This window comes from Bactrocera tryoni, unplaced genomic scaffold, assembly GCF_016617805.1.
Source record: "Bactrocera tryoni isolate S06 unplaced genomic scaffold, CSIRO_BtryS06_freeze2 scaffold_7, whole genome shotgun sequence".
Classification (NCBI taxonomy): domain Eukaryota; kingdom Metazoa; phylum Arthropoda; class Insecta; order Diptera; family Tephritidae; genus Bactrocera; species Bactrocera tryoni.
This window is the reverse complement of record NW_024396366.1, coordinates 7614018-7635357: the sequence shown is the minus strand read 5'-3', so window position 1 is coordinate 7635357 and position 21340 is coordinate 7614018. Positions and strand designations below refer to the sequence as shown.

Here is a 21340-nt window from a genome sequence, read left to right as displayed (position 1 = left end):
TACAATACCCACCGGAACCATTGGCAACATTAATTTCAGGAACAACGCCGCAATTGAAACATTTTTTGGATAATATCCAAATGTATAATTCGTGCTTTAAAATGACTGCCTTTGGAGCGACGAATGTAATACGAAATAATTTCATGCCGACATTTAAGGTAATTTCGGCCCTGGGAATTTCGAATGAAGCATACAGCGACATTTCAGAACTTTCCACAAGTTCTAATCAATCATATTTTGCCTCACAATTTCAGATACAAGGGCAAATTTTTATAGGATTGGTTGATTATTGCCATTTCCAGATGCAAACTACCAGTTCTTGCAAATCTACTTCCTTGGCAATAATGAAAATGAAACGTTCTTCAATATTCACAAGTGCCAGAAGAATAATAATACGTGAATTGCAAGCATTGTTTCATGAACATAATGATTTGATTAATACTTTTCGGACTGCACTTGATCAGATGCCGTCTGATGATCATAAAATCGTGATTCGTGCTGATAGAAGACCAATCGGAGAGGTAGGTAGGTAGGAGTGCAGCCCTATCGGGCTCAATTAGCACTTGATGTGCCATTTTGATACACTATTCGTAGAACCTCCTGTATCTGCTATTACGTTTCACCTTCTCTCTCAAACCATTTTGAGGTTTCGATGAAACTATTTATGTCCGATATGCTTTTGGTGGAAATCCATTCAAGGTTTGGTGCTTGGTGGATTCCGAGTGTTTTGTGTCGGATCTGTGCTAGAGCTGGGCATTCGCAGAGAAAGTGGAAGATTGTTTCCTTGTTCCCTGCTACTCCGCAGCCACGGCAGATGTCGTTGTAGGGCAATCCCATTTTGGACGCATGTTCCCCAAATGGCCAGTGCCCTGTTGTGGTAGCTGTTATTCTGTAAATACTTTTTCTTGACCTATTTAATAAGTCATTGGTTCTTTTCCTGTCATATGTTGGCCATAATTGTTTAGTTATGACGCATTTTGTAAAGTTTTTCCACCTGTTGTTTGCAATTTGCAGTTGTGAACTATACTGGAATTTGTCATGGGTGAAGACAATGCCAGAAGGGCCGCTTAGCTGTCCGTAAATATAGTTGCTTTATGTATATTCCCGTGGTTTTCTAATAGAACATCGCAGGCTTTTTCTATGCCTAATACTTCTGCTTGGAAGATGCTAGCCGAGTTCGGTAGACGTATAGAGAGAGATATGCCTAGATCAGCGGAGAATAACCCCGTGCCTACTCCGCAGTCCATTTTGGACCCGTCGGTATAGACTGAGGTGGTATCTTCCTCTACCATTGAACCTCTTCCCCATTCTCGTCTAGATGGTATCCTCACCTGGAAGTGTCTATTGAAATCCAGCTTTGGGAAAATGTAGTCTGATTTATTAATAGTGAACTTGTTTAGAATTACACTATGTCCGTAGTTCTGCTGATTCCAACCTCCCAATTCTTTTATTCTTATCGCCGCAATAGCTGCTGTTTTGTGAGTAAAAATGTCCATTGGTAGTTGATGCAGGATCACATTGAGCGCATCAGTCGGACATGACCTGATTGCACCCGTAACACCCGCACATGCTGCTCTTTGTATTCCATTTAATTTTCTAATATTGTATTGTTTGTTTAGCGCTGGCCACCATATCAGAGCTCCATATGTAAGTATAGGTCTTATGACAGCCGTATACATCCACATGATTATACTTGGTTAAAGGCCCCAATTCTTGTTGACGATTTTCTTACAAGTACAGTAGGCCATGTATGCTTTGTTTATTCTTTTTTCTATATTTATTTTCCAGGACAGTTTGGTGTCAATCTCCACCCCCAAGTATTTAGCTGTGGGGGATAGAGTGAGTGTTGTACCGTTTAGTACCGGAAGTTGAAACGGAGGTATTTTGGTTCTGCTAGTGAATAGCATCAGTTTTATTTTGTTCGGGTTAACTCCTAGACCATTGTTTTTAGCCCATAGGTTTAACCTACGAAGTGCTCTTTCCGTAATCTCGCTGACTGTTGAAGGAAACATGCCTGAAACCAACAACACTATATCGTCTGCATACGCTACTGCTTTCACTCCTCCACCGTTTAGTTGGAGTAGTATTTCGTTCAGCGCTGCAACCCATAGAAGCGGAGAGAGGACCCCCCCTTGAGGCGTTCCTCTACTCACATAGCTTGTTTGTGTTGCAGCGCCGTTTGAAGCTATAATCTTCCTATTCTCAAGCATCGATAGTATCCATCTGCTTACAGTGTCGTCTATACTACCATGTGCCAGAGAATTAATTATCGCATTTACTTCTATGTTTTTGAAGGCGCCCTCTACGTCTAGAAATGCAGCCATGGTGTATTGTTTGTGATGTAGTGGTTTTTAAATTACACTTATCACCTCGTGAAGGGCGGTTTCGGTTGTTCGGCCCTTCATGTACGCATGTTGGGACTTCGATAACTTCTCCGCCATTATTGTTCTTACGTGTAGATCTATTAGCCTTTCTAGTACCTTCAGCATAAAGGAGGTAAGGCTTATAGGTCTAAAATCCTTGGCATTTTTGTGTGTTCTTCTGCCTGGTTTTGGGAGGAACACAACTTTACTTCTTTTCCAACTTCTTGGGATGTAAGATAGTTGTATGCTAGCAATATAATTACAATAATATACAAATATATTTTCTAGCCTTAGAACCATTGGTTCTACCAGTTTTTGCAGCATTATGGGCATAATCCCGTCAGGACCTGGCACTTTATATGGTGCAAAACTATTTATGGCGTATTTGATTTTTCTTTTGTCTACTATTTGGCTTCGATAGTCAGCTGCGTTCAGCGGTGGTTCTGGTTGAACCCTCGTTGAAGGTGTTTGCTGACTCCCGGGGAAGTGCGTTGTGATTAGTACCTCCAGAGACTCTTTTGCCGAGGAGGTCCAATCACTTCCCTCCGCCCTAATGTAGGCAGTATTAATATGATCCTTCGATAGCATTTTACTCAGCCTGGCGGCTTCTGTGCAACTTTCTATCGATGTGCAGAAAGATCGCCATGAGTCCTTTTTAGCTTTCCTGACTGCTTTTTTGTATTCTTTCATACTGTCTTTATATGGCTGCCAGATTTTGGTTCTAAAACTCTCATTGAAAGCCTTAGTTGTGTTCTCAAATTCTTGAGTTCACTGTTCCACCAAGAAAGAGACTTTCTCTTTTTCAAAACTGTTAGCGGAGTAGATTTATTAAAAGTTGTGGTTAGGATTTTTTCTAACTTCTCTACTTCTGAATCTAATTCCTCAGGATTTCTGATGCTCTTATTTTTTTCAAGGCATTTTGTTGCTATACTGGTAAATTTTCCCCATGCCGTTCTTCTAAGGTTCCGGTAAGTGAGAGGAGCACTGTACTTCTCGCGGATGCTGAAGAGTATCCAGGATTGATCCGACATGGAAGGCTCATCGGATACCCTCCACTTATCCACAACGAGACTGTCTGTGTCTGTTGATAGCGTGAGGTCAAGCACTTCCTCCCACCCCGGAAACCTATCCGAGCTTGGGAAAATAAAAGTTGGCTTATCGCCCTTGTTGCAAATACATAGATTACTATTCAAAATATACTGCAAGAGTAACTCACCTCTGGTGTTTATACTGGAGCTACCCCATACGGTGTGCCTTGCGTTTGCATCACACCCTATTAGGACATCCTCCTTCCTGTTCTCCTCTACTAGTCTGGTGAGCGGGGCCGGTGGTATGTCTTCGTCATGGACCAAGTAGGCCGAGACCAAGAAGAAGCGCTTTTCCTTCTGTTCCACCTTTACCACTGTGATATCTGCTGTGCTGTAATTAGGACAAAGAAATGCATTTATACTTTTATTGATAAGAATGCATGCCCTAGTGTTTAGACGGGGGCAAGAAAAAGGTACTCTTATATTTTTTAAAACAATTTAATTTATTAAAAAAGATTAATTTTGACACTTCACCGAATAATAAAAAATGTTTGATAAGTATTTAAAGGCATTCGCTACATGCCCAGATACGATCGAATAAATGAAACGTATCCAAAAAAATTAGACGCTGTGCATCCAGTCGAAGTGTCGAAGTCGAAGTTAAGTGCAGCGCGCGGGTTGGTTGTCGAAAAAACAACGAAAAATGGGGTGCGAAGTATACGCGACGAATGTTGACGTGCGAATTGTCCGTAAGCGATTGTCCATTTCCTTTTTGTTAGGTTGATGGTGTATGGTGACGTCGTGCGGTGATCGCTGGCTGAGTGTGTTGGTGTTGTCCTAGGGTGCGCCAGTTTTTCCCAGGCAGAGTGGTGTATGCATGCGGGGAGATGCTTAAGTCATTTAAACATACTGGGCCCCTAGGCAAATTTTTTGCCTAGTATTACGTACTTATATGATGTTCAATGTATTTCGGCGGAAATTGGTGTTTGAAATAAGTAACTTCAATATGTATGAACGGGTCATATTGAAATACTCTTCATATTTTATGACTTGACGACTTGTATTACTTTTAAACTCGTTTATATATATTTTTAATTTCGGTTATTGACAAATTCTTTAATGACGGCTTATTATTTGTGGTTTAATTTAAAATTTCTTTACCATCGGCTTGGTAAACTAGCTGTTTATTAGTTGCCTTTTCTGTATGATCGCAATTGTTTGCATTTGATTTATTCTCGGCTTATGAAGGATAGTAACCTCACGTCTGGCTCTGATATGGCCAGAATGGGTACTCCTTAGCCCAGGAGTTAGGACTTGACAATAGAGGGATCTTGCGAGAGAATGGCCGTGAATTGCGAACGGTTTCATTTCGAATTGTATCGTGGTAATTTCTAGCTACTTTTTTTGAAATGGAATGTTAAAATTTTACAACAAATTCCCATCCACTTCTGTTATGAGAAGCGCTTATGTAAGAATGATAAGAACGACCTTTGCTTTTTGTACGTCTAGGTGCGTCACACTATCGCATTGGGTATATGGTGCTCGTTGAACCTATTTTGTTTAAAATTTTATTTATTCTGAAAAGTTACGAAAAAATGTCGATTTTTCGACTTTTGATACAACTGTGTTTATTTGTTTTTATTTTATGTTTTTATGTATGCGCTACTTTGGCGTTTAGTAGCCCGCCACCACTCTAGGATCTGTTCAGAATTGTTTTTTTTTTTCATTATTGGCGAAAGCCATCCTGTGGGGCCGAAAAGTTGTATGTGCTTTTAACATAGAAGGAAGTTTCCCTATATCTCGAAATTACCTTAATTGTGAATTAAAGTATATGTCCTCAACTTGAGTTGTCATGGTTATAATTGGCTCTGCAATTAGTCCACTTTGTGTTTCGCTGTGCAGCGTTTTAGCTTTTTGTGCCTTTAAGCAACATGGTGTCTCTTGGCAATTTTTAAAATTTTGGATTTCGGGATTTGCTTTTGCTAAACCCATGGTTCCTTTTGTGTAAGCGCTTCTTTGGCGTAAGTTAGGATATATGCTGTAATGAAGCATTGTATGATGTCTTTTATGACAATATAAGCAATTAAATTTGCTTTTGTCAAGTTTTCAGATTGTGTGTATGGGACAAGCAGTTTGTGCAGAGTCTTTTTGATCTGACAAAGTTGTTCCTTTCGTTAATGTTTAATTTTTTAAACTTCTGGCAAGTTTTAAGCTTATGCTCTCTTGTGCATAGTTCGCATTACGTATGTTTTCTTTGTTCGGATGTGAATGATTTTGTTTTGTTAAAAATTTTGTTTGATTTGTTTTTGCTTCTAGCTTGGGGTCTATTTAAGCTTCCATTTTGGTCGTTTTTAGTTTTGATTATTTTTTCTTCTAACCTTTCCGCAATTTCATATTGGGTGGTGAGAAAATCTTTCATTTGTTGCCACGTTGGGCACTTTTTTCGTGATGAGAGCGATTGCTCCCATAGAAGCAACGACTTTTCTGGTAATGCGGCGGTGCAAATGTTTACCAGAATTGGGTCCCAGCTGTCTGTGGGAATATTTAGTGTCGATAGAATCGACAAACAATTTGAAACAGTGGATTCTAGTTTGATGAATTCTACACTTGTTCCTTTCTTAATTTTTGGCAAGTTCATTAGTGTCGTTACTTGCTTATCGACCAGTATTCTGTCGTTTTCATATCTAGCTTTTAGAGCTTCCCAAGCCAAATTGAAATTGCCGTCATTTAATGCGAACTGTTTGACTGTTTCGCCTGCTTGACCTTTAGTTTTGTATCGGAGGTGATACAATTTTTGCACATGTGATAATTGAGGATGGTTTATGTACACGGCCTTCATAACCTCCGTAAAAGGTTTCTGTGTCACATGCGGGCACCTCGAGGTGGATGCCTGAACTTGCCTCTTGGTATTGTTGTATTTGTGGCAGCTCTACTCTACTGTGGGGAGTAGGTGCAATTGCTTTTATTAGCTTTAATTGATCGGAGATCATAGCTTTCGTTTCTTCATATTGGTCTAAGCAGTTTTCGTAAATATCGTAAGCCGATGATTTAAAATCTTGTGGTAGATCTGAATTGTCAGAATCTACTATGGCGTCATGAGCCGCTTGGAGGCGAGTCCAAAAATTTTTAAGATTTAGAGTTTTTATTTCTAATAACGATTCCGAGTTTTCGTGAATCGGTAAAGAGGCAAATCTAGTGCAGTATCTTGTTAAACTGTCACTTTCTGAAATAAATCTAGCAACCTGTTTTGAGCGTGTAGCTCCAGGTGTACTTTGATTTTTGTTATTGTTCATTATTTTAGTTGTATGTAGAAATATTTTTCAGTGTGAACTGAATACTTTTTTTTATAAAGTATATAAACGTGTTTTTTTTTTATTAATACCGCACCTTTAATTTATTAAAACTTTTTACGTCCTTATGTTAGTATTTAGGTACACCCTAATACTTGGACTTGTTTGTATGTATGTATGTGCTTATGTTTTATGCAATTGAGAGCTCGCTGAAGAGATCAATGCGCTGTTTACATAAGTATGCACGAATTGTTTGTGTGCTTATGATTATGCTTTTTCTTATATTCTTAAGCAATTGAGAGCTCGTTAGAGAGATCAACTCGCTTTTTGTATACAATCCTGCTTGTTTTTGTTTGCCAAAGAACAAGAGGTATTGCCGTATAATTGCCAATGTGGGCTTTGAATGTAGTTATGTATAGGATTGTAGAAGTACCAATAATATATTGATGTGTATATAGTGTTCATAAACTTATTTATATTTTGTGATACTGTTATTTTTATATTTATTTTTATATTTACCCCAATTAACGTATTTTGTGATTTAATTATCGTTCCGTTTAGTTATTTACGGAAATTACGAGAACTTTTTCTTTGAAAATTAAGTAAATTCAATAATTATAATTACCCAGTGTAGGGTATGTTATCACAGGCTGTTTCTATCCCGTATGATTATATGTGCAATAAATGTATACATATGTATATACATACATATGTATGTACATACATATGTTCGCACTGGGAAAAGAGCGCGAAAGCGAAGTGGGAAATTTGCAGGTATTCTTCCCTATACACTTTGTAAATAAACTTATCTTGTTTTTGGTTTTTAATATACTTGGCAGATGGTATGCCTTTTGCTTGAGTATACTTGTACTTATTTTTTCGCAAAGTTGAGAAAGCGAGAAACGGAATGGGAAAAAGGTATTATCCTTTGTTAAAAAGTTACATATGCACTTTTGAGTTTATGTATGTATATAAATAATAGAATATGTTTGTATGTGCTATATACAAACGTGTGTCAATAAGCTTGTACATATGTATGTATGGATGTTAGCATTTTGATTTGTTTGTTAATAATGCTGGTTGTGTTTTTAAATTTTCTTTTGCTTAATTGTTTAACCTATTTACTGTTTTTTTCCAACAGAAGAGTTATTGCTTAGCATAAATAGCAAAAAGTTATTATTTAGTTATATATGTATGTCAATATATAATGCCAGACAGTTTCAGGGTTTTCCCGAAAATTAAACCCGAAATGTTTGTTAATCGTATTTTCTAATTAACGGAATCGTTATTTCATCGTTAATTGTATATATAAACTACCAATTTTACATACATAAGTATATGCATTATAAAGTTAGAGTAGATGAACAGAATACGCTAACTTTAGTTTTGTAGGGTAAAAGGTTATGTATAGTATGCCTGTTCGATTTGTTCCATTTCCTATGCTGTGTCCATCTGCTTGCTGCTGACCTCCTTGTGCGTGTTGTTAGATTTAGGTAAGTTTAGCCCGCGTCCGGTTTCTAGTTTTTGTTTATTCTTTTTGATTTTAGGTTTCGCGCCCGAATAGTGTTTGTTTTATATTTATTTATGTTTTGTATTTTTAGTTTAGGAGTTTCGCGCACCGTTTGTTTTTGTTTTTTGGAACGAAATTAATTTCGTTCTTGTTGTTTATATTTTTGTAATGGTAACTAATTGTCACCTCTGTTTTGGGTTTTGCAGATTTAGAGTTTGATATATATGTACATTAGCATATCTTTTGGGAGCCGTTCCACTTTTTTTTTTGTCACAGCACTCATTTGGTTTTTTGTTTTTTGTTATGCACACATGTGTATGTATGTACTTTTGTATTGTAATTTGTATTTGCTTTGATTTTCTTTGTAGTTGTTTTGTTGTTTGTACATCACCTTTCTTGTTACTTTTGTATTACATAAGTATGAGTATATTTTAATTTGCTTTGTTGATTTTATTATTTTTTTTTTTTGCTTTATTTGGATCACTGCACTATGTTTTTTTTTCTTTTGGATTTTGTTCCCCACACAATTCGGTTTTTTGTTTAAATTTTTCTCATTTTTTGTTTCAATTATTTCACTAATCCATAGTGCCTCTCACTATGGCTCGAAGGACCATGTTTAGACGGGGGCAAGAAAAAGGTACTCTTATATTTTTTAAAACAATTTAATTTATTAAAAAAGATTAATTTTGACACTTCACCGAATAATAAAAAATGTTTGATAAGTATTTAAAGGCATTCGCTACATGCCCAGATACGATCGAATAAATGAAACGTATCCAAAAAAATTAGACGCTGTGCATCCAGTCGAAGTGTCGAAGTCGAAGTTAAGTGCAGCGCGCGGGTTGGTTGTCGAAAAAACAACGAAAAATGGGGTGCGAAGTGTATGCGACGAATGTTGACGTGCGAATTGTCCGTAAGCGATTGTCCATTTCCTTTTTGTTAGGTTGATGGTGTATGGTGACGTCGTGCGGTGATCGCTGGCTGAGTGTGTTGGTGTTGTCCTAGGGTGCGCCAGTTTTTCCCAGGCAGAGTGGTCTGTGCATGCGGGGAGATGCTTAAGTCATTTAAACACCTAGGTTTACCTCTGTTCCGTGTGTAAAACAGGTTATGGTTGCTGCTGTTTAGCCTTTTAATGGTATCTTCATTGACCCAGGGCTCCTGTACTAGGCTGATGTCGATGCCCCCCTCGTTCGCGAGGGTTGTCAGATTCGCTGTAGCACTCTTCGAGTGCTGCAGGTTTATCTGAACGCATCTTATGTTATTGGGCATCTCGGGTTTCTTCGATGCCCACATTCTTTAGCAACTGGCTGGCGTCGTCGACCTCTTCCGTGTCGTCTTCGTCAGCCGCTTTGTCGCCTTGGAATATTTTTAGTCTGGCTTTGCGGATTCCGAAGCTGATTTTGTAGTCAGTCTTCTTCAGAGCCTCAATGGACTCATCACAAATGGCCACTAGTATTGGCTTGCTTGCTTTATTCGGTTTTTCCTCCTTGATTAGCTGCCACTAATCTATACTAGGTATAGATTTGTTCTGCAGCTTAATGCACCGCAGGAGTTTTTCGCCTGGCTCCTCTAGAGGGGGTAACCAAATGCGAGCACGAGGTCTCTTCGGAATGTCCTTGGCGGGTATAAGCCTCAATTGGAGGCCTACAAAGGCGATGCTTATGTTAGCAACACTACCCGTCAGGAAATCCAGCGAGGCCTGGTCCGCGCACTTGATGACCCTGTAGCCCCTGAGGGTCTCAGAAGAGCCATACTCCGGGAGAGGACCCGCAGGATTGTCGAGTACATAGCTTAGCACCATACTCGACAATCTGACGTCGATCTCCACCCATCTCTCCTGCATTGTGCTCGGAGAGGAGGAATTTCCATCTATGATGGCCACCTGCAGGCTATCTCTGGCAACATCGCAGAAATGCCTTGCCGTTGTTGTGCTCCTGTGTTCACCTTCGCTCCGCCTCGGTTTTTTGGGCTGAGTTCCGGGTACTTCTGTGGTGGAGCGATTTCTCTTCTGAGAAGTGCTCTCTCGCGTGCTCTCTTCTTGAGGTTGTGATTGCTTCCTTTTCAGGTAGCCTTCATATTCCTCTACGATAGATTTGAGGCGCTTTGTTTCAGCCTCATCAATTGGGGTACCGGCTGCCTGGTCTTTGGCTATCTTCCCTAGTATGAAGACTGCCCTCTGGTAGCGGTTTTTTCTCAGCTGATTCTGGGATTTCTTGCGCTTCTTTCTGTTTTCTCCTTTAGCCGCCAGTGCACTTTGGTTGATGCTCATGGCAGCCTTGGAGGTGGACGCTTCCTCCCTTATATCAGGGGCTTTTACTGCTGTATCTACCGGTATACTTTGGTTGGTATGTCCGGTAGTACTCTTACTCGTCTCCTGGCTGGAGGCAAGTAGCTCGTCCTCTTCGGATTCCGTAATAGGATTCCGATAGTTCATGTCCTTAGTCGTTGCTGTTGTCGTCAATTTGATTGTTGTAGTTGATGTTGTTGTTGTTGTTAAATTATTGTTTCCGTTCATATTTGGCCCCACGAGTAATCCGGAAAGGGTTGGTCACTCGTCCCCAGAGCCGGTATGCGGAGAGAAGGCTTTTATACCTCCGACCTCGCCCGGGCATCCGAGGGGACCGTTCGCGATCAGCTATTTATTACCCCCCGCTGACCATTCAGCCCTCGGCACGGGTACCTCGACACCTTGGCTTAGGGTGGTGTTGGTTCGGGTATCCTCATACATCCACAATAGGAGATGGGCGTAAAACCAAGGGTTTATTCATCCATATCACTATTGTGGGAATTATGAAGTGCCCCTCTTAGTTCGTAAGATTAGAGTGCGTTTCCTTTGGGATGCACACTTTACTCTTACTTAAGCCCCTTCGTCACGACAAGGCGACCAACTTCAAAGGAGCCAATCGGAGAACACGAACGAAGATTTAATGCACCTATAAATAATGAAGTTGCTGTGGTGATTGTTGGCGATGAGTTTCAATCCCGTGACATTGTATTGCGTAGAAGAAATAATCAATTACAACGTGTTTGTGAAACACATCGCTCTTACGATGCCCTACAGTATCCAATTTTCTTTTGTCGGGGTGAAGATGGATACTCTATTAATTTAAAAATGGTAGATCCCGCAAACCCACGTGAGTTTTTGATGTGTTTAATATACTCTTCCAATTTTGTTTAACAAGAATTAGTATGAAATGATTTCAATTTCCATTTGTTTTTTTTTTTTCTCTTCAGAACGTGAAGTCAATAAAAATGTCAGCGCTATTATGAATAACTGAACTGAACTATTATGCACATAGAATTATGATACGACAAAATCAGGAAAATCATTTTTTGAAATGTCGGAAACTCTTTCATCAATATGTCGTAGACATGTATGCAAAGATAGAAACAGAGCGTTTGAACTTTATTCGATTCAATCAACGGAAGCTGCGATCAGAAGAGTATATACTTGTATGTACATCTCCGCGATGCTATCAATCTTCTACAGACCGTCTCGACATAACTGCACGAGTACTTAGACAGAAGCGAAGTCATTGATGGATTTTATTGTTAAACATCAAGTTTTCGGCGAAGTTCGATGTTGGATGTATTCGGTGGAATGGCAAAAAAGCGGATTACCACATGCTCATATTTTGGTATGGTTAGTCAACAAAATAACAAGCGATCAAATAGATGACATCATCTTAGCAGAAATTCCTGATCAGGAAATCGATCCAGGTTTATTTGATGTTGTTACAAAAGGTATGATTCATGGACCATGTGGTGTTCTAGATATTAATTCGCCATGTATGAAAGATGGGAAATGCCCGAAGCGGTATCACAGAGATTTGATTTCCGAGACAATTAATGGAAATGATGATTACCCATTGTATCGCCGACGCTCAACAGATGATAATGGCAAATTAATCAATCTAAGAGTCAATAATCAAGATATTACAGTTGATAATAGGTGGGTTGTCCCCTATTCGCCAATACTATCAAAAGCATTCAAAGCTCATATCAATGTAGAATATTGCAATTCTGTTAAATCGATTAAATACATCTGCAAGTATATAAATAAAGACAGCGACATGGCTGTTTTTGGTGTTGCAGAGAACCGAAATGATGAAATAACATAATATCAAATGGGAAGGTATATCAGTAGCAATGAGGCAGTTTGGAGAATATTATCGTTCCCAATTCATGATCGAAATCCGACAGTTATTCATTTGTCAGTACATTTGGAACATGGACAACGTGTATACTTCACAGTTGATACTGAACAGCAAATTGCAGAGCGACCACCATCAACTACATTATTATCGTTTTTCGAGTTGTGTCAAAATGATCAATTTGCTAAAACATTGCTTTATTCACAAGTACCAACATATTACACTTGGAATGCATCTGGAAAGAAATGCAACAGACGTAAGCAAGGAAGACCAGTTCAAGGTTATGCTGGCATTTTTGAAAGTGATGCCATTGGACGTATCTACACAGTGCATCCCAGTCATGCTGAATGTTTTTATTTGCGTCTATTATTGATTCATGTCGTGGGCCTACATCTTTATTGAATTTGAAAAGAGTTAACGGCCTACGGTGTCACACTTTTCGTCAAGCATGTCAGGAATTGCATTTGCTGCTATTAGCGACTATAAAATCACAGAGTAATATAGCATTGGCACTTGCATCGTCTGGAATAGCAGCGACGTTATTAGATGGTGGTCGGACAGCCCATTCTGCACTTAAATTACCACTGAATATGAAAGTAGTAAATGAAAATCCCACCTGTAATGTTTCCAAAAATTCGGGAATGGGCAAAGTCTTGCAACAATGAAAATTAATAGTATGGGATGAATGTACAATGGCCCATAAGAAATCAGTGGAAGCGTTAGACAGGACATTGCAAGACTTGCGTAGTAATGATCAACAGATATTTGGTGGCGCTTTGATTCTGTTGGCTGGTGATTTTCGTCAGACATTGCCTGTGTCAAGTGTTTTTCCAAATATTGCAGAAAATTATCGCAATCATAATTGGTTAGCTGAAAGAGCTATTCTGGCCGCTAAAAATAAAGACGTTGGTCAAATGAATGCAGACATTTTAACCCATGTTCCTGGCGAAGTTGTAACATATCAATCAGTTGACACGGTTACGAATCAAGACGACGCTGTTAATTATCCGACAGAATTTTTGAATTCATTGGATTTACCCGGATTTCCACCTCATCGTTTACAATTGAAAGTGGGTGCTCCCGTTATTATGCTTCGAAATATAAATCAACCACGATTATGCAATGGGACAAGATTAGCGGTTAAAAAGGTCATGAACAATTTGATCGAAGCAACAATTTTAAAGGGGAAGTTTAAAGGTGAAGATGTATTGATTCCACGAATTCCAATGATTCCATCAGATTTAATTTTTGAATTCAAAAGACTACAGTTTCCAATACGTCTTGCATTTGCTATTAAGATAAATAAAGCGCAAGGGCAATCGTTGGAATTGTGTGGAATTGACTTAGAATATCCTTGCTTTTCACACGGCCAGTTATATGTTTCGTGCTCACGTGTTGGCAAGCCTTCAGTTCTCTTTATCTACACAACAACTCATGGCAAAACCAAAAATGTTGTCTACGAAAGAGCTCTAAGATAGTTTAAGTGATACATAGTCTAAGATTGTAACTAGAATTAAAAGTTGAATAATAGGGAACAAAACCAACTTTATTAAAAACAAGTGTGTTTCTTTTCTTATTTTGTTTTGCCGTGCGAAGCAGGCACCGGGCCCGCTAGTATTCTATATATCGGGTGATTTTTTAAGAGCTTGATAACTTTTTTTTAAAAAAAAACGCATAAAATTTGCAAAATCTCATCGGTTCTTTATTTGAAACGTTAGATTGGTTCATGACATTTACTTTTTGAAGATAATTTCATTTAAATGTTGACCGCGGCTGCGTCTTAGAGTGGTCCATTCGGAAAGTCCAATTTTGGGCAACTTTTTCGAGCATTTCGGCCGGAATAGCCCGAATTTCTTCGGAAATGTTGTCTTCCAAAGCTGGAATAGTTGCTGGCTTATTTCTGTAGACTTTAGCCTTGACGTAGCCCCACAAAAAATAGTCTAAAGGCGTTAAATCGCATGATCTTGGTGGCCAACTGCCCATGCATCCCGAAAAATGCACTGTTTGGTGTGGTTTGTACGCTGGTGGAATCATTGGACCGTATTTTTCAAAGATGCTGTTGGACGCAACGTTACGGTGAATGGCGATCGCTATCGTTCGATGCTAACAAACTTTTTGTTGCCAAAAATGGAAGAACTGAACTTGGTTGACATGTGGTTTCAACAAGATGGCGCTACATGCCACACAGCTCGCGATTCTATGGCCATTTTGAGGGAAAACTTCGGAGAACAATTCATCTCAAGAAATGGACCCGTAAGTTGGCCACCAAGATCATGCGATTTAACGCCTTTAGACTATTTTTTGTGGGGCTACGTCAAGTCTAAAGTCTACAGAAATAAGCCAGCAACTATTCCAGCTTTGGAAGACAACATTTCCGAAGAAATTCGGGCTATTCCGGCCGAAATGCTCGAAAAAGTTGCCCAAATTGGACTTTCGAATGGACCACCTAAGACGCAGCCGCGGTCAACATTTAAAATGAAATTATCTTCAAAAAGTAAATGTCATGAACCAATCTAACGTTTCAAATAAAGAACCGATGAGATTTTGCAAATTTTATGCGTTTTTTTTTTTAAAAAAGTTATCAAGCTCTTAAAAAATCACCCGATATAACTCCTATTGTACAGAAAAACACTTATTTTTAATCCGTACTGTGAGAGTTCACGTTTGACTCTGAAATTCTTTATTAAAATTTATTTCTTGTTTTGTTGATTCATTTTTTTTGCTTTTGCGTTTTTGTTGTATATGCGTATGCGTTTTTTATGTTTGCTTATTCTAAGTATAAAGTTTCGTCAATACATTTCTTACTTCTAATCTCTTAACTAGGTACATAGGTATATGTGTGTATGCTTAATGTACATACACATGTGTAAATATGTATTTTATTTTTATCTTCTTCAGATACCAACGCAATGATATTTTACAGCTATTAAGATTAGTGCATCTAACGCACTTATACACATATGTACGTACATATGCTTGACACTTTCTTATCTGTTGCTTGTATGCATTAATATTTGGAGTATGTATGTTTTGTATAGTAATACTAATATTATGTATACTCTATTTTATGAGTTTTCTTTTATATACAATGATTTTCACATTTTTATGAGTAAGTCTTACCATTGCACTTGACAATTAGGGGACTGTATATACTTTTTATTTAATTTATTGCTTACATGTGTATTTTTATGTATTAATGTATTTGTGTCTTCATGTTCATATATTTATGAACGCCTATACTGGCATACATATAAGGTTTGTTAGAAAAACAAAAAAACATTGTATGTAGTTGGGGTAGTATCGATATGCTGCTAACATGTCACTTACTAAAAAAACTAATCATATATATATTTTAAATTCAGCCGGTGGTTCGAAAATCCTAATATTAGTTATATGGGGGCTAGGTCAAGTTTTCGCAGAAATTTATCTATTTTAAACACAAAACTACGCTGTTTTGAGTAAAACTCACTCTCTCATTTTCATGGAGATAACTCACATATCGGCCGATATATAGTATGTGGTATAAAGTCACTTGGATGAAAATCTTTATATTAGGTACATACATATGTATGTACATATATGGGGGCTACGGGGAGTATATACCCGATTCACACCATTTTTGACATATAGACTTACCAAATTTCAATTATATATCTCATCATCGATATTTTTGATCAAAAGTCAGCTATAGTTACTGGCAGTCCAAATATTCGGTACCTAGGGGCTTGAAGAGGTATGATTGGATTTGAACAATTTTTGTTCGTACGATGGCATACACTAGAGGCATTAATCGTGCAAAGTTTCATCCCATTATATTAAAGGTTTCTTAATTTGTGTATTGGAAAGTTAAAGAATCAAAAGGATTGTAAAATTGTGGTATATGGAAAGTAGGCATGGTTGTAGTCCCCATTTTCGTTCTATGAAATAAAAATATGAAAGCGATGCTCCGTACTAAATTCGGTCGGTCGGGTTCCGAGATATCGAAAAGTGAGCGGTGCCACGCCCATCGTCCAATTTTCTCACTGGCTCTTATAAAGCTCTCCAATGCCATCCCGGAAGGCTCTGGCGTAGATAGTTATTGATTTATTGCGATTTTAGTAGTTTTTAACAGTACCGTTATTATATGGCACTTTATAGGTTTTCGGTTAATGACGATTTGTGGTAATGGCTAACTACAATTTGGTGGGATGTAGGAGGAAATTGGCGCTTTTGAAATTAAAATTAAAGTATCATATTCTACATACAAATCAACATATTTATATAAAAAATTATATTAATAAAAAAATGAATTTAAATGTAATAGTATTAAATTTTTAATTTAAAATTTTTTTTATATTGCTTTTAAATCAAATTGTATATAGGTTATAGCTTCGCGCGTCTTTATTTAAGCATACATGAACTAATAATAAACAAAGTTACAAAAAATGGTTATTTTAAGTGTTAAATATTCCGAAAACTCTAACTATTTCGATTTAACTTACATATATCGGTTGTAGCGTTCATACATAAGAATGTATGTACATTGCCCTCAATATGCAACTTCTAAAAAATCAACCATTCGCGCAAGCGACAAAAAAGGGACAGACGCACCATCATTGAGATTGGAGCAAGCTGTGTTTATTTTCCTGGTATTTAATATTACAACGTGTTTAAATGAGTTGAGCATCCACCCCCTCTACCCGGTAAAACTGGCGCATCCTAATACAACAGCGCAATTCACCACAGCTGATATCAATCAAGACAACTCACCACCCTTCCACATCAATCAACCCACTCAACAAAAAGGATGGGCAAAAGGGAACGCAGACAATTTGATCTTCACAAGCCGCACATTAACATTCGTCTCATACAATTCGTTCCAATCAATTCGTTCGATACACTGCGCACATTAACTTCCGGCTACAAGAGATTCGCTTATACGCTGCACCGCGTCAACATCTCGCTATTCACCCTCGATTCACGGAACCTCGATCGCCAGCTCCGGCAAATCACTATTTTTGTAAAACATTTTTAAGTATAAATTTATTTTATAAATAAAATTCTTAAAAAAAACCAAGGTGTATAAAGTGGTTTTTTATTTTGGTTCAATCGATAGGGTGTGCTCCACAATATATTGGATACAATTAAAGATGCTAGTGTAAGTGATTTATCACAAAAATTAAATGCTAAATTGGGCATCTAAATAAACATGGTGCTTCGAGCCTAACAGAAAGGCATTATTGGATTTTAAATAAATCTCAACTCTGAAAAAGAAAAAACAAACAGAACAAAAGTGTGGTGACAAAAACAGTGCTTCGATATACTAAATATATGTTAATGCATACAAACATACGTATAAATAAACAAAAAGTTTGCTGAGAAAAAGAAACTATAAAAAAGTACAGACGAAAAAACCACACAAAATAAAAAAAACAGTACAGTGCAGTAAAGTGCAGTGGCGAACAACACAAAAACAATATGTACATACGTATATAACAAACAAAAAACAAAAAAAAACAAATAAAAGGGTGCAATGCAAAAACAAAACAGTGCAGTGAACACATACATATGTACTATATATAAAAAAATAAAAATGAGTGGAGCAGCTCCCAAAGGTATGCATATACATACATTTCAGTGGTGACAATTACAAAAATATAAACAACGAGAAGGAAATTAATTTCATTCCAAAAACAAAAACAAAAGCACGGTGGAGTGACAAAAAATAATAAATGTTCAAACATAAGACACAAAGCAAAAAATCAAAAGACTCGGAAAAAATATATACATACATCCAATAACAAAAACCGCGGTTATAAAACAAACTTACAGAAGCAAAATTTACAAAGACAAAAAAAAATAAATCGGGCGCGATCAGTAAAACAAAAACTCAAAAAAGTAATGTAGAGTACAAAAACAAACATAAACAGACAATCGGACGCGCGAAACCTAAGAACAAAACATAAATCGGGCGCGAAATCTAAAAGTGCCAAAACAAATATACACAATAACAAAAAAAAATATTAAAAAACCAAAATAGAAGGTGTACCTGGAAGCGACTACTAACCGTAAGGAGAAAAGGGTTAAAAAAAGGAAGACGAACAAAACGCAGACGGCATAAAGGCAACATATGCACATGCATGTATACACCTACAAAGCTCTTGAAGTAACCAAGTGAGCGTATTATGTCCATTATTTATTTAATTTATGCACACATGCGTGTCGATGCCTAAAAATTAAAATTTTATCAAAAATTTATCAAAAAAAAAAAAATTAATAATAACTTTGTGTTCTTAAAATACACCAAATTATCAAAAAAAAATCAAATATTTAATTCTAACATATTTCCGGCAGTCCTCCTTATACTTCATAAAGCATTAGGCTCGATTGCATGCAACAAAAACGGAAAAAAATAAATATGTATATTATATCTGCATATATATGTATGTGCATACACACATATACAAATTTTTAATCTCTCTCTTACTTTTTCAAAGAAAATATAAAAACATATATATACATATGTACATACGGCAAAGGATCTGCCTGTGACACTAAACGAAATCTCCACATATTAATACATATTCTAAGTCCACATTGGCAATTATCCGGCAATACCTCTTGTTCTTTGACAAACAAAAACAAGCAGGATTGCGTACAAAAAGCAAATTGATCTCTCTAACGAGCTCTCAATTGCTTAAGAAAAACATACTCATAAACACACAAACAATTCGTGCATACTGATGTACAGGCCCAGCAAAACCTGCTTGACCGAAACTCCCACACATTTACACAATTTTTACTTATTACTAACACACCCTCACAAATCATTTAATTGCGTAAAGAGTCTATCCGCTGTGCCTTTTGATTGTTTTATATTACAAGCTCTTCACACAACATCTTTTCTATAAAAACAAAACAAAAAAGACAAACTGATTTCGGACTTGCCACTGTTTATGGAAAACGATGCATGTAAAAGTATACAACATGATAACATGATTGTTTACATTCGTTTATTCGTTGCGAAAATTCGAATTCAAAGAAAAAGAAATTCGGCACGCGTGTTAAATTGTGAAAAATTTGTATTCTAATTAAATTTGGTTATATTTTATGAAAAAAGTGATTAAAAACGTTATTATAAAAGTGGTACATATATAATTTGAAAAGGTGAGTAAACGGAGTAAATTTTAATATTAAAAAAAATACATTTAGTGCTTGCATGAGCCGAGAAAAAAAGGCTTTTAATGTCAGTGCCTCCAAATTTGCCAAAATATGTAGTATTAATGTGAATTCTGATAGTGACTCAAATGTGGAAGAATTGAGCTCCGTAGATATATCTTTAAATGATTATGATAGCCAAGATACCATTGATAGTAATAGTGACAATGTGAATATTGTAGTGAAAAATGATAAATGCAAAGAAATAAAAGCTTGGGCTTTACGCAATAGAGTGTACCACAATACAGTGACTGATTTGTTTCAAACCTTGCGAAAAATAGGTTTAGTGGATTTGCCCTTAACAGCAAAAAGTCTATTAGGTACAAGTAGAAAAAAGGTTAATATTGAAACCATTCCAAGTGGAGCGTTTTTATATAGAGGAATTCAAAATTATTTTGAGAAAAATTCATTTCCTCACCTTGAAATAAAAGATAGCATTGTACTTGATATAGGAATAGATGGTCTTAGATTATTCAAAAATCTATATGCATACATTATTATTTTTCTCTACATGTCTCTTTGTTTCTTTTTCAGATTATTCACAAAAGTGATGAAATGGCGCAGCAAAAAACGGTTCGTGAATGCAAGGTCCTCATCCGCAAAATTCATCAATCGGTATGCCGAATGACTGGTGAAGATGTCGACAACGTTCAAACCGAAATTGCTTCCACCCTACCATTAAATACGCTTGCTGCAGCTTTGGAAATGGACGAAAAATTGAAATGCGACGAATTTGCTGCTACAACGGTAAGTAATATATAAACTTTTTTCAATAAACAATTCAGTTTTTACAAACTATTTTTATTTACAGAAACAATTCGTTTTGAGGATAAAAGGTACTTCAGATAGTGTACATGATGTGTTGCGAAGTCTGTACACTGATGAACTTCTTTATTTATGTAACTGGGACGGTAGAGGTGGGAAGCAACCTCTCTCCAAATTCCTGCTGGTTTCCAACATTTTATACGGTAAATTCTGTTTTTTATTTAATTTTACTTACAATTATTTGTTTTAATTTGTAATTTTCATTATGTTTTTTTATAGATTCATTCATAACGTATGGATTGGCAATGTTCAAAAAACAAGTTCGAAAAGCCATTGAAATGAGCCACCATAGGCACAAACAAAGAATTTATAGGAAGAGGAAAACTGAGGAGTGAACCCTTTAAATATTTAATAAAAAGTTATATGTATTTCTGATATTATAAGATTTTAAGATAGCATTGCAAAGCAGCAATTGAATTAATAATGAAATATTTATTTTAATTTAAACTTTAATGTAATTTTGGTTAAAAATAATTTGAAAAAAAATTAAAAATTAAAAAAAATAAAAAATCTTTTATTTTGAGATTCGAACTCGAGTCTCACGGAATACCAAGCCGTGCGTTTAACCACTAGGCTAGTATAGCATGCAGCGTCGCGCTTCCCTGGAACCAGTTTTCCCCGTTTGCCTTAAATTTAACTAAAGTGTGAGTAGCGAGGATATAGTTTTATTGTAGCAGAAAATGTGTGCTCAAGAAGGTGATAAAAAATCACATGTATACAAAAGTTTTGGGAGGTTTTTTGATTCGCCCTTAAGAACGTGATAGGAAAGTGTGACAATTAAACCGGCACGCGTTACCGGCATGTCACTAGGTAACATGACCGGCACTGTTCTAACTGGGGGGATGGGCACCATCACAATCAAACAAGCATCACAAAATGAGATTGTGTTAGTGCGCTTACTGTGGGACCAAGCGTACCAGCAACCAAAAATAATCAGTCTGCTTGCAGATGTCGAACGAGCAGGTCTATGTCG

The 21340-nt window shown here is 37.0% G+C and overlaps 1 protein-coding gene across 1 annotated transcript in view; it reads left to right on the top strand.

Moving 5' to 3' along the window:
• The window catches only part of LOC120781434, a 71768-nt gene extending 51020 nt beyond the window's left edge, over positions 1–20748 (top strand). Inside the window, exons 2-4 of the mRNA XM_040113654.1 lie at positions 20077–20289; positions 20354–20510; positions 20587–20748. Of these exons, the coding sequence (XP_039969588.1) occupies positions 20077–20289; positions 20354–20510; positions 20587–20702 (486 nt within the window). The 3' untranslated portion in view covers positions 20703–20748. The remainder of the gene's footprint in view (positions 1–20076; positions 20290–20353; positions 20511–20586) is intronic.
• The last annotated feature ends 592 nt before the right edge of the window (positions 20749–21340 follow it).